The sequence below is a fragment of the Marmota monax genome, unplaced genomic scaffold (genome assembly GCF_021218885.2).
Source record: "Marmota monax isolate L192 unplaced genomic scaffold, Marmota_monax_Labrador192_F-V1.1 WCK01_AAM20220418_F8-fsc00022, whole genome shotgun sequence".
Classification (NCBI taxonomy): domain Eukaryota; kingdom Metazoa; phylum Chordata; class Mammalia; order Rodentia; family Sciuridae; genus Marmota; species Marmota monax.
This window is the reverse complement of record NW_026695215.1, coordinates 17,411,550-17,424,587: the sequence shown is the minus strand read 5'-3', so window position 1 is coordinate 17,424,587 and position 13,038 is coordinate 17,411,550. Positions and strand designations below refer to the sequence as shown.

At 38.4% G+C, this 13,038-nt stretch overlaps 2 protein-coding genes across 12 annotated transcripts in view; one reads left to right on the top strand and one right to left on the bottom strand.

Moving 5' to 3' along the window:
• The window catches only part of Esyt3 (extended synaptotagmin 3), a 46,445-nt gene extending 35,553 nt beyond the window's left edge, over nt 1-10,892 (top strand). Inside the window, exons 18-24 of one of the 3 annotated variants that reach the window (XM_046431911.2) lie at nt 123-604; nt 1,205-1,303; nt 1,743-1,874; nt 3,253-3,358; nt 3,921-3,970; nt 4,249-4,312; nt 5,695-10,892. In XM_046431911.2, coding sequence (XP_046287867.1) covers nt 123-604; nt 1,205-1,303; nt 1,743-1,874; nt 3,253-3,358; nt 3,921-3,970; nt 4,249-4,285 — 906 coding nt within the window. In that variant the 3' untranslated portion in view covers nt 4,286-4,312; nt 5,695-10,892. Of the gene's footprint in view, nt 1-122; nt 605-1,204; nt 1,304-1,742; nt 1,875-3,252; nt 3,359-3,920; nt 3,971-4,248; nt 5,588-5,694 lie in introns of those variants that run through there. The other 2 variants (XM_046431912.2, XM_046431910.2) reach the window with 2 other exon arrangements.
• A 1,007-nt stretch (nt 10,893-11,899) lies between these two features.
• Cep70 (centrosomal protein 70) overlaps nt 11,900-13,038 on the bottom strand; it is a 53,131-nt gene continuing 51,992 nt past the window's right edge. For 5 of the 9 annotated variants that reach the window (XM_046431618.2, XM_046431619.2, XM_058574968.1 and 2 more), the window contains one exon: nt 11,904-12,529. In XM_046431618.2, coding sequence (XP_046287574.1) covers nt 12,468-12,529 — 62 coding nt within the window. In that variant the 3' untranslated portion in view covers nt 11,904-12,467. Of the gene's footprint in view, nt 12,530-13,038 lie in introns of all 9 variants that reach the window. The other 4 variants (XM_058574969.1, XM_058574966.1, XM_058574965.1 and 1 more) reach the window with 4 other exon arrangements.

Sequence of the window (13,038 nt, the reverse complement as noted above, 5' to 3'; positions counted from 1 at the left end):
ATTACCATGTTTATTTCTGGAAATGGAATTCCCTAGGGTCTTGATGATGAGGGGAAGGAGAAACACAATAGCTGAAGTTGATTGGTAGGCCCAGCCATAACCATCTTATCATCTGCTTCTAGTTCTTGCGTGTGGAGGAACGGGAGCTGGGGAGCCCCTACACAGGACCTGAAGCCCTAAAGAAAGGCCCTCTGTTCATCAAGAAGGTGGCCACCGACCACAGTCCCACTGCCCCAGCCCAAGGAGAAGGCCCTACAGATCTGCCATGTCCCCCAGACCCTTCTTCAAACACCAAGGAGGCACCCAAGAACGCCACAACCACCACCAGTGCTTTCCCCGAGCCCCAAGAGACAGGCCCAGAGCCCAAAGGCAAGGACAGTGCCAAAGGGCTCTGTGAGCTCCCGGGGAAGAAGAAGAGCTCAACCACCATCTTCTTGACTGTCCCAGGCCCCCACTCTCCGGGGCCCATCAAGTCACCCAGGCCCATGAAATGCCCCACCTCCCCATTCGCATGGCCACCCACGGGACTAGCTCCCAGCATGTCCTCGCTCAACTCCCTGGCCTCTTCCTGCTTTGACCTGACAGATAACAGCCTCTACATTGAGTATGCACCTCTGCTTAATCTCTTCTAAAATCACCTGCATGAAAAATATCTCCCTGGATGGAAGAGTAGATATGAACTTACACACCTGTGCAAGTTCTGGTTTTCCACAAAACATCTATACTAGAGGCAGCATGACACAGGCATGAGCCCGTTATGGCTCTAGTTACTCTAACTGGACAACAGATGCTGGCCTTCAGTTGTTAAGGACCCTTCCAGCAGAAACATTTCCTGAATTCTAAAGAGTCACACTGGGATGATACAAAAAGCATGCAGTATAGAATTACGTAACTGGTAGTCACTTACTCTTTGCCATGGCCTTATTTTATGAGATTTGATTCAATCTTCACAATAGCCCCACAAGATAGAACTTACCACCATAAAAGTAAGATTTACCAAAGTCCCCCAGGAATCACGACAAAGGCAGAGACACTCCAGGGTTCATGCTCTTCCTACTGCAAAGTAGGATAAATGTTGATGCTAGATGGAACATTCCTGAGATTATTAACCTACATGGCTCTGTGTTCCCCAAGTAGGACATGTATCTCTTAGGGGAGAGGGCCAACACTCTAATAAGAGAGGTGACAAACCCTTTCTTCACAGAGGTGGGGACTGCGGGCAGCGGCGGCTTGGTGAGATTCAGCTCACGGTTCGCTACGTGTGTCTGCGGCGCTGCCTCAGGGTGCTCATCAACAGATGCAGGTAGGAGGATTCTTTAGAGGCATCAGGTGGCCACAAACTAAAGTGGGGGCCAGGGTGTGAGGTTCCCAGGTGGAGAAGTAACATATTGGGAAGAGATGAGAATTGAAGGCTTGTGTGCCGTGAATGAAGAGAATCCTCAAAGGAGCACTTGGATGGTCATTTTTTGGGGCTGATGGTCTCAGAGGTTTGCTCGGACATAACTACTACAAAACTGTCTGGGGGTGACTGATAGCCAGTATAATTCCCTCAGATACAAAGTACTTGCTGTACCCCAAATACAAAAATTCATATTTTCAAAATACACCTGGTATCTTGTCCTCTAAATGCCTCTAGTCATCTAGACTATAGAGGGTTCTCTACCCCGGCCATCCAAGCTAAGCGGCCAGTACGCTTTCTCCCAAATGAGTCTTTTCAGGGGCCTCTCTTCTCTACAAATCAGAAACCTGACGCCGTGCACCAGCAGTGGGGCAGATCCCTATGTCCGCATCTACTTGCTGCCAGAAAGGAGGTGGGCAAGTCGGAAGAAGACCTCGGTGAAGAGGAAGACCCTGGAACCTCTGTTTGATGAGACGTGAGTGGGCCCTCAGCCATCCTAGAGTGCCTCATCCACTTGCGTATTGTGTGTGTCCCAGGCAGCCTGCCAGGACTGGGCAATACAACATGGTCCGACTCCATGAAGCTTTCGTATACTTTCTAGCAGGGGAAGGACAACGTGGGCCATTTATCACAAAGGCTGCCCTGAGAGACTGAAGCATTCCTGATTATTGAATGTTCCACAATAATTTTGTTGTTGTTGTAGATAGTACATTAAAAAAATAAAGGTATTGTGTCTGAGGGTGGAACCTAGTGCCTCAAGCATGCGAGGCAATTGTTCAACCACTGGGCTACAACCCCAGCCCCCCTCTCTTTAAATGAGGTCTCTTTAATAAGATTCAAATCCTTTTACTGCCAAATAAGTATTCCGGGGGGGGGGGGGCATTTTTAACTGCATGCTAGCTAGACCTAATGTTCCCTCCTGCAAACAGCAGAGGTTTTAGATGAAGGACTCCTCCCTTTCTCTGCAAAGGCTTGTCCACTCATGTTCCTGGGGACAGAAGAGATTAGGCCAACTCTAATCATGTTTCTTACTTTTGATGGGTTACTGGTAGCAAGTCTGATTTCAAGTATTTTTATTCTTGATAATCCTCAAGGTACTAAAACCAAAATGTCTTGTTTGCTTCAGAATCCTGAGAAAAGCCATTTCTAGCCAGCTTAGGAAGATGCTGTAACCTCTTAATTATGATTCCCTCTATTCCTGATCAATAACTACTCATTTAAGAGGACTGAGTTCTCTTTGGGCCATGTTAAAGATCCATACTTTGAGTTCATCAGTAGAGCCACACAAGTAAGAGATTTTGATACAGTTATAGAAGGATGTCACAAATTGCTACATAGGAATACAGAAAAGACTTGACTTTTAAAACCATCATTAGTAAATTTCTCAAAATTATGCCTGGATTATCTAAAAGGCAGACTTAGCACTCTGCCCTAAAAATAATCTAGAAGTAAAGGCTCTCTTAGGATTACAAAGTTCATACATAGACTCCTCTGTCCTACTCTACAGTCACTATTTTACATGTAGCTTGAAAAAGCCTAACTCTTCAGCAACCTATCCCTTAGATGGTCTGAGCAAACAACTTGGAAAGAGGTTGAGCAGGTTCAGAGTGGGGAAAGGCAACTAAGAGTAAAGCCAAAGTAGAATTAGACAAATGGGTCATAAACTCCAAACCACAGTAGTCTGAAAGGCACACAGCTTCAGAACACTTCCAGGATTCTGATTACCTGTGCACTGAGTACCTAGGAACCAATATGCTCCTCATAGTCTACCGCTCCTGCTTTACTAGGGAAGTGGATAAAACACTTCAGATTTTCAACAAAAATGACTGATGTGTTTTTTTTTCTTCCTAAAGATTTGAATTTTTTGTTCCCATGGAAGAAGTAAAGAAGAGGTCACTCGATGTTGCAGTAAAAAATAGTAGGCCACTTGGCTCACACAGAAGGAAAGAGTTAGGAAAAGTAAGTACAAGAAGGGTTCTTGGTACTATATTCCTCCCAGTACTCTAACTCGAGTCCACTGAAATTAAATAATATAGAAATATAAATTCATATGATAAATCCTATTTTAACAAGAATCTATCAAACTCAGTACAACCCAAGAATTTGAATATCCACTACGGTAATAAGTACTGTGATAAGATCCAAGCTTTGCACAATATATTTACCTAAAGTGGAAGAAATATACTCCCTAGGACTATGCCAAGGAAAGGCCCCCCAAAATGGTATGTGTACAGTATTTTCATAGTGTTACATTCAAATAAGTACCCTATACTCGCCTCTTTAAAGGCCAATTTCTATAAAGTAGATGGTATTATCTTCATTTTTACAGATGAGGCAGGTTTTCTTTTTATAACATTCATATATAAACTTGAAAACATGACCTGAAATTCCTAAAGTACAGGCACCTGTCTGTATTGTCCCTCTCGAGAAGGTCCATTTTGAACGCCTAAGAGCCCAAGGAAATTTTATGATGGACTCATGCAGTGTTTTTGGAGGGAAATAATTATTTGCGGTTGTTTAGGTGCTGATAGACTTATCAAAAGAAGATCTGATTAAGGGCTTCTCACAATGGTGAGTATGCTCTTTCATTTATCACTTTTCATCTGTTCTTCAAGACACTGTCTCAGCTGCCCACTCTCTCTCCAAAGTTCTTCCCTTTTCAGTATCAAGAGACAAACTACTAACACCTTTACTTCATGTCTTATTAACCTATCAGACCCCTGTTAACTACCCTTATTCTTGGCTGGCCAACTTGGAGAGAGTTGCTGCTGGCTCTGTAGAGGCCAATGCCGTTAGTAATGAGCAGGTATTGTGGCCCTAACATAAGTCCAAACCCAACTGCCTTGCAGGTATGAGCTGACTCCAGATGGACAGCCCAGAAGCTGAGTAGCAACATCGCTGATGTGTCAGAATGTGTGTATATATGTACAGTTTGCCATTTAATGAAAGTAAATACTGTGTTAAATTTATCTGCATGGCCAGACAGTATTAGGAAGAAACAGAAGTTATGGAAAGAACTACTGCAATTGGATTTGTTCAAATGCAGAAAGAAATGGGGATATTTGTGTCTAATTAGCATCAAAACCTCAGTAGTGATTTTTTTTCACTTTTGATGGGTAATTATGCACATCTGATTTAGGTCTTGCTAGAAAGTGTCCTGTCCCTAACATACAGGCTGGAAGAAGTCCTAAAGGAGCTACCAGTATTCCTGGGCAGTTATTGACCAAGGGAGGACACTTTTCTGGATATAAAAAGTGACCCCAAACTGCCAAGAGCTAGCACTGCCAAAGCCCTGTTTGTAACCTGTGGTGCTTGTGTGCCTGGACCTTTGACTCTGTTTTACAGTGATATACCTAAGTACTCTGGTGGTGGGGAACCTAGGGCCAAGTTCCAAACCTAGGTCTGAGTCTGAACTTTCTTAGCAGAGTGCTAAAGGCTGCTGAGGAATGGCACTGCCAAAGGAAAAGGAGCTTTTTGTATCTCAGACAAGTTTGGGAATTCTGTTCCACCATTCCAAGAGATAGGTAGTTTACTTAAATAACACATTAAAAGCAAAATATGTAAATTGTCTACTTAAACAAGTGCCTCTTATGCATTTCAAACTCTGTAAGACCACATAGACTTGCCCTGATATTCTTAGAGCAGTTGTCAAGGTCACATCCTCTTCTCTGTTAACTCAGGCAATGTTCTAAACAGGAGATCACATAATTTATAAGTAATATGATGAACTATTTTTTTATAAAAATCAAAGCCTACCCCTTAATTTGCCTTTTAAACCTAATCTGATTTCAGCTACATTATCCTGAGCAGATGGTCTGTTAACTGAGTCATCCAAACACTATGCCCCTCAAACTTCTCTCCTCCACTAAGCCAGCCCATGCTGAAAGGGCCTCTTCCCACCAACTATCTAGCATTTTTCATTGTAACAGTAAACTAAAAATGTTTACTAAGTATCTTGTTAAGCAACTGTCAATGAAACTGAAACAGTTTCATTGAAACTAAACTTCAAGCTACTTGGTTTTTCACCCTCTTCTTAAGACTGTTAAGTAGATATACAATAAAAATTGGTTTCCGCTGAGATTTCTATTTTTGAATGACAGATTTTCATAATATGAGAAACGATGCTGTCTACTTCATGACATTGTAATTGTTCCTTAAATAAACAAGTACCTTGAAAATGGTAAAGCATCAAGTAGTATAAGGGAATGTATCATTACATGTTAAATATTAGAATCACTAAAGCAACTACTGATCAAGGTGGCAGACAAATGAAAGCTTACCCTTCTTCCTAACAGGTAAAATTCCGCATGATGATCGGAAAAGCAAAGCAGTACAGAATCAAGGATGAGTTAAAGGAAACCAGAATTGTTAGCTTATGTCAGACTGGAGGCAAGTCTATGGGCCCTATGTGAGAGGGTAAAGAGCCTGAAAAGTTATGTCTCATCAGAATACAGATGCCAATTAGCACAGGAACATAAGGTCTGAAATTACATACCACCAACTTGGTGTAGAAATCCCCAAGACTAAAAAATTGGTTTAGAACCTGGAGTCCTGTTAAGATCATATTAAGTCAACCATAAAACTGGTCCTTAAGGTTGCCCTTCACTTCCAGGGAGACTGATAAAGCAGATTTGTCACTAAAAGGAAGCTCACAAGCAAAAATTATGAAACAAAACATGGATAAAACTAGTAACTGGACACAAGAAGGAAAATGTCATTAGGGCAGAAGTGGCTATAGGGGAGCAAAAATACTTGTAAGTAGTTGGTAAACCTAAGTCTTGATTACTTTAAAAAAAAAAAAAGCGTTAATTGGCTTTCCATTACTTTAACCACCTGATAATCAGCTCTTAAAAAGTTCATCTAGGCACAGGGCTGGAGGTTTCAGCCCATGATTGCCCGGTGGGGCATGTGGCCAAGCCACTCACTTCATTGTTTGGACATGATAATAAGAGGCTGGGGTCTCAGTACCCGCTTCAAGGACACATTCCCAAACTGGAAGACTAAGAGGTGGAGCCCAGTGGGAAATTCCAGCATCTCCCAAATAGTGCCACAGGCCTGGGACCACACCTTTTACACGTGGACCTTTGGGACTTTTATACAAACCATAGGAGTAAGCAACCAAAGACTTTTTTTTTCAGTTCCACTGTTTTCTAACACCTGGCTGGTTATTTAGTGTCCAAATCCTTATTTAGGGAGCTAAAGGGATTTATAATTGGTTCTAAAAATATAAAACCAATTGTGGGTTAGATACTGAATTATTACCTTCGGCTTCAAATCAAAGTCTCTGTCCAGAGTCTTTCTGCTGGGCTTTTCCAAAAGCAATGGAAGGACACTGCGAGGCTGGAGCAGCTCCTCTGCCGAGGTAGGTTCTCCAGGGTTCTGCCAACCTAGGAGCATGTTCTCGTTCACCTCATTACCCCTCACAGTTCAGCCCTGGTTCCTGCCCTCATGTTCCACCACCACTTGCAAGTTTCTTGGCCAAGAGGGCTCCTGTGACAGCTCCACTTCTCCCCTGAGGCTTAAACTGGCCTGGTGAGGAGGTGCTTATCCTTTTTTTTTTGTACCCTCTCCCTTGGCCCTATGGAGTGGTCTACTTTCCAAAGATGCTACACTGTGTCCAAGAGTATTCTCTTACCTCCTTTTAAATAGTTAGCCACCTTTTAGTAAATTTTTCATGTTTAGTTACCTGTGCAATGTGGTTTCTCTCAACTGACAATATGTTAAAATTTTTAACCAAAAACATAAAGTAAGAGAAAACCCACCAAGTTGAAATATAAAACTTCCAAATCAATAGTGAAAAAGCAAAATTAACCCCCTCCCCAATAGTGGGGAGGAAAGCACAGAAAATGTGATAGAGAGAATATAAAAAAGATGGCCAAAGGGCTTCTATAAATGTCTGTAATCACAATACACTGTTAAAATCTAGAATATCAGGGGCTGGGGTTGTGGCTCAGTGGTAGAGCGCTTACCTAGCATGTCAGAGGTACTGGGTTTGATTCTCAGCACCACATAAATAAAATATTGTGTCCTAAAACTAAAAAAAAAAAAAATAAACATTTTTTAATAAAATCTAGAATACCAAAGAGCATGAAAGTAAAAGGCATAGCTATATATGCTGTTTCCAAAAGCTCAAACATACAAATGTATAAGTAAAAAGATACACCCAAGAATACTTACTATTCATATAATCAGAAATCTTAACAAATATTACATTAAGAAAAAGCTGTTTCCTATCACTTCTAGTCAACACTATTGTAGCCCATGTTAAAAAAGTCAAAACTGTTAAATATTTGTATTTAAATATTGCCAAATCACACATCACCAACAAGGCTTGTTCACATTGTTATCCAAATAAATGGTATTGCTTCAAGTGCACAGCCCGTGTGGCTACACAGGCCTTTCCCCCTCTGATCCAGCAATTTAAATTCTAAATACTCTAGAAAACTTACATATAAATACAGGTGATGATATGAACATTAGATGCAAAATAAATTGCTAGAACTAGAATTCTTTTTTTTAGCAAGGTTGATGGATACAAAATTTTTTTTAAAATCAATTTTAGTTCTCTATTCCCTCACCAATGAGAAAATGAAAATGGTAATTTATAAATGCATAAGACTTCAAGCACTATTCATATAACCACCTCTATATGAAAATTATGCAACTTTTAAAATAAATTCAGAGACTAAACAAATGGAAAGCTATGCCATATTTGAAGACCCAACAGTGTAGATGCCTATTCTCCCATGCTAATTTGTTTTTAATGAAAGCTCATTAAAAATCCAAAAGGTTGTATGTGGGTAGCTTTGTAGATTCAATATACATAGAAATCCAAGGGCTGGGAAGTCTTCAGCAGTATGACAAAGTTTACTTTCAAGCCATACAATAACTGAAACAAGGTGGTAGTAGTACAGGAAGAGACAAATGGACCAAAACAACAGAAAAGCCCAACAATAGTAGTTGTAGTAGTAGTCTATGACAGAGGCACCACTATGAGCAATGGAAAAGGTCAGACTTGTCACTAAATGGTGCTGGCACAACTGGATATGCATTTGGGAAAATATGAACTAGTCTTTTACTCTTGCCACATTCAAATATAAATCAACTTTAGGTTTAAATGTGAAAGGAAAACTTATGCTGTAATATGGAAGAATAACTTCACAATTTAAGACCAGGGCAAATTTTCATAAGCCACAAAGAACACTACCTATAAAGACCATATCTTTCTCTACATTAAAATTAAGTTCTAATGTGGCTCAGTGGCTGAGTACTCCTGAGTTCAATTCCCAGTATTGCCTACCCCCCCAAATTGTTGTTCTGTGCATTGAAAGAAACCAGAAATGAAAAGATAGGCCTCAGAATGGAAGAAGACATTTATACACATATAACTGCCTGATGGCTCATGTCCAGAGTAATAGCTCTTTACAATTTACTCAGAAAAACATAATCTAATAGTTAAATGGGCTAAAGACACAAATGCTTCAAAAAGAAATAGAAATGTCCAATAAGTAAATAAAAGATACTCAACTTCTAATCAGGGAAATAAACAAAAATACAATAGTTCTCCAACTATACTGGCAAAAAGGATGTTGAAAATAGGGATTTTCATACATTGTACCAATTTATACTCCTCATGAGCAATCACTTTGGAAAACAGTTTGGCATTTTCTTCTAAAGTTACACATTCTCTATCAAAGTCATCTTCTATAACTCTAAAGACTCCATTCATATTGATATCCACAGAAATGGTATTGCCTCAGGTTATACGATACTTAGCACATGTGGCTACACATACCAGCAATTTTAGTTGGATGTATACTCTAGAAAGCTTGCATAAAAGGGTTCAAGGATGTAGACTCATAGCAGCACTGCTCAGAATAGCTAAGAAGTGGAAACCACCAAAAGTCAACCACCAGTATAACAGAAAAATGAGTCAGAGAATACTCACAGGTAGAATAATTCTATAGCAATCAAAACACATGACTGAACCTAGCACACAACACAGATGCACTGTACAATCATAATACTGAAGAAATATTAAGAGGACAATTGTGATTTTTATAAAAACTAAATTATATTGATTTAGGCATCACATAGAAATGGTAAAACTAGTTTTATAAGACCAAAGAGGTGATTAATGTTAAAGTCAGGATAATGGTGATCTCCATAGGAAGGGACATTTAAGGTGGGTTGAGAGGGCTATCTGGAGTGCTAGAGATGTTTTACTTTTTGGTTGTCATATGGGTATTCACTTTATATCATTCATTATCCTTGACATTTATGATATTTTATAATTAAAAAGGTCAGTAAAACAAATGAAAAGGAAGATAAAGGAGAAGAAATACCTAGTAAGAAAAAATATATATTCAAGGCAATAAACATGAGTAGCAATAGGAGGTATATTAGGATGATAAAATAACTTAACAAGTTTATAGACATTTTAGTAACTCCTAGAAGCCAACAAACCAAGCAGACAAAAACCAAACTGTTAGAAATGTAGTAAATATCACAATAGCACAACATGTATATAACAGAGATTAGACTTTTTTAAAAAGAATATATGGAGCATTATGAAAATTTGTCTAAAGTCAAAAACCTCAAATCCTAAAGACTTAATACCAAAAAGATATTCTGATTATAATGCAGTAAAATCAGGGGGGAAAAAAAGGGACTGGGTAGATTCAGTGGTAGAAACCATGCTTATCATGTGCAAGGTGCTAGATTTGATCCCTAGCACCAAAATAAAAATAAACAATTTTAAGAACAACCCTAGAAATTCTACATATTTTCAGACTTCAAGTTATACCTCTAACTTCTGCTTCTAGCCAGGATGGAGTAATGTAAACCAAATTTACCCTTCTACCTACAATAACCAAACCCAAACAAAACATATGAAACAGCATTGAATGTCAGGAATATGTCCATATGAACATGAATGTTCAGAGCAGTTTTATTTTAGTAGTCAAAAATTGGAAATAACCCAAATTTCCATCATTAAGTGAATGGATGAACAAATGGATGACAGAATACTACATAGTGATAAGGAATGAACTAATACAAGCAAAAAAAAAAAAAAAAAAAAAACCATAAAAATCTCAAAATAATTATGTTGAAAGACGCCAGACTAAGAGTATGTAAGATTCTAGTTATATAAAAATCTATAAAATGCAAACTCATTTATAGTGATGGAAAGCTGACCAACTACTTCCTGGAGACTGGAGGAATTGGGAAGGATAGTAAGAAAATTTTGGAGTGCTAGGTATATCTATCATTTTGATTGTGGTGATGATTTCACAAGTATATATGCACATCAAAACTTGCCAAATTTACACTTTAAAGTTTCTACCACTGAGGCTCTGGGTTCAATCCCCAGGACCACATAAAAAAACTAAACTAAATAAAGGTACTGTGAACATCTACAACTAAAAATTTTTTTAAAAAAACACGTACAGTTTATATGTCAATTACACATCAATAAAACTTTTAAAATCAATTTTGGTATTTTAAATGTTTATATTTAAATATTGCTAAATAATTAACTTTGCTTTTTATAGTTTAAATAATTAAAAAATGGATAAAGTAGATACAATAAGAGAGGGCCTAAAACTATTCCTATTAGTGTCACTATCCCTTCCCAGTGGTCCTTGAGGCACTTCCAAATGAAAACCCTAGGCTTCTAGAGAAAATTTTGAAAACTTACATTTTAAACTAAGAGTTATTCATAGGCTTTTAAATCAGGTGCCAGATTAAAATGATTTATTATCCTGGCATGGTGGCACACACCAGTAATCCCAGCTTCTCAAGAGGTTGGAGTAGGAGAACGGCAAATTAGAAGACAGCCTAGGCAACTTAGAAACAAACAAAAAAATGTCTCATGGCAATTTCTTTGAATAATCAATTCGGAGTATTTACATCATTGAATATCCAAATACTTTTCTACTCAACCTCAAGACATGTTCTACGAATTCTGGATAGAGAGTTTTAATTTTAGAAGAATCTAAGTTATTGTCTATGCCTGATCCCTAAGCCTAATGTCACAACACCAGGGATTTGGATGCTGTCTATGGACATTTTCTCTCCATTCCACTCTGCTGCTTCCTGAAAATGTTTTACAATAATATACCAAGCAACAAAAATAACAGAAATCCTCCTAGGCCTGCTGCTTGTGGAGAGGAGATGGAGGGCAGGTGGAAGTGGCCCACACTCATGGATGTGATGCAGAACACTGGACCCTGAAGCAAAGCAGGCTGAAAGTTGGGAATAGAGAATAAGCAGAAAGCACAAGAACAATACTCTTATGTAAAATGCAGCAAAGGTGAAGGATTTGCCCAAGGAAGGCTGAGCCTATGAAAAGAATGACTCATTATTTGTGAGTAATACAAATAAGTCACTGAGGACACTTATGTTTGGAAATTCTTTACAAAAATTTTATTTGAGATCTCATGTCCTTATAAAAAGTACATTACATTAAAATTTTAAAAAATACTTTTTTAAAAAAAATGAGGGACTTCTATTGACTCACCTATTTTATTTTACCCCCATGATTTACTTCCTATTCTAACACTAAGATATAACATTTTTTTCTTCCTTTTCTTCCTCCTGCTTTGAAAGGGCAACCACCATGAGGGATATCTTAGTAAAATGCAAATTAATCATTTCCAGGAGAGCAGTAGCTTCCTACTGGCTGGCCTTAGAAAGCAAATGGTATTCCTTTTGCCCTGAACCAAAGGTCATTAGACCTTCAACTTAATTGAAACTTTTCTATTATTTGCAATTTCTCTCCTTGGGTGTCTCTTTTACTTACAAACTCTACCTTAAAATAACCTTAAAATTTAAGCATAAAGTGTTTTTAGGAAATGATTAAAGGATCTCAAATTAAGTTACTGCTTTAATAACTTAGCAGCTATTTTCTATAAAAGAATCTTAGTACTGGAGAATGACCCAATATTAAGATGATTTCTGTGAGCAAATACATTTTATAACCCTTATGACAAAATAAGATCAATTCTACAAAATACTTAGAATGTTAAGAATGCAATTTACACAGTAAAAATGATTTGATTTGTTTTCAGTAAGAAAGTACTTTTAATTTCTTTACTGCAGGTACAATGGCATCCAAGTCATCAATTTCTGTAACAGAAAAACAAAAATAATAAAGCAGAGTAACTTTCTAGTGGTCAGTTCAGGGGAAATGAGAACTCTATGCAGAAACAAACCTCAAGCAAAAAGACAATACTGGTGCTTTCATGCACATCATGGTGATACATTATCACTGATTCAGAGACAGATGCTAAACAGTGCATCTGTTTATAAAAGCTACCACATACTCACAAGTACTCTCTGACTCTGGCTCTTGCTAACACATCCAACTGGTCACATTTATGATGTGTAGTGCCTCTTTAGACCTAATTACACAGCAAAATCCCAGGTAGCAGCATTTCTTTACTAGGGTCTTCATCTGAAGTCCTAGGAAATTCTTCTCATAAAACACAGTGCCCTTGGGCTAAGGTTGTGGCTCAGTGGGACAGCACTAGCCTAGTAGTTGTGAGGTACTGAATTCAAGTCTCAGCACCACATAAAAAATAAAGATATTGTGTCCATTTATAATTAAAGATATTAAACACACAGACACAGACACA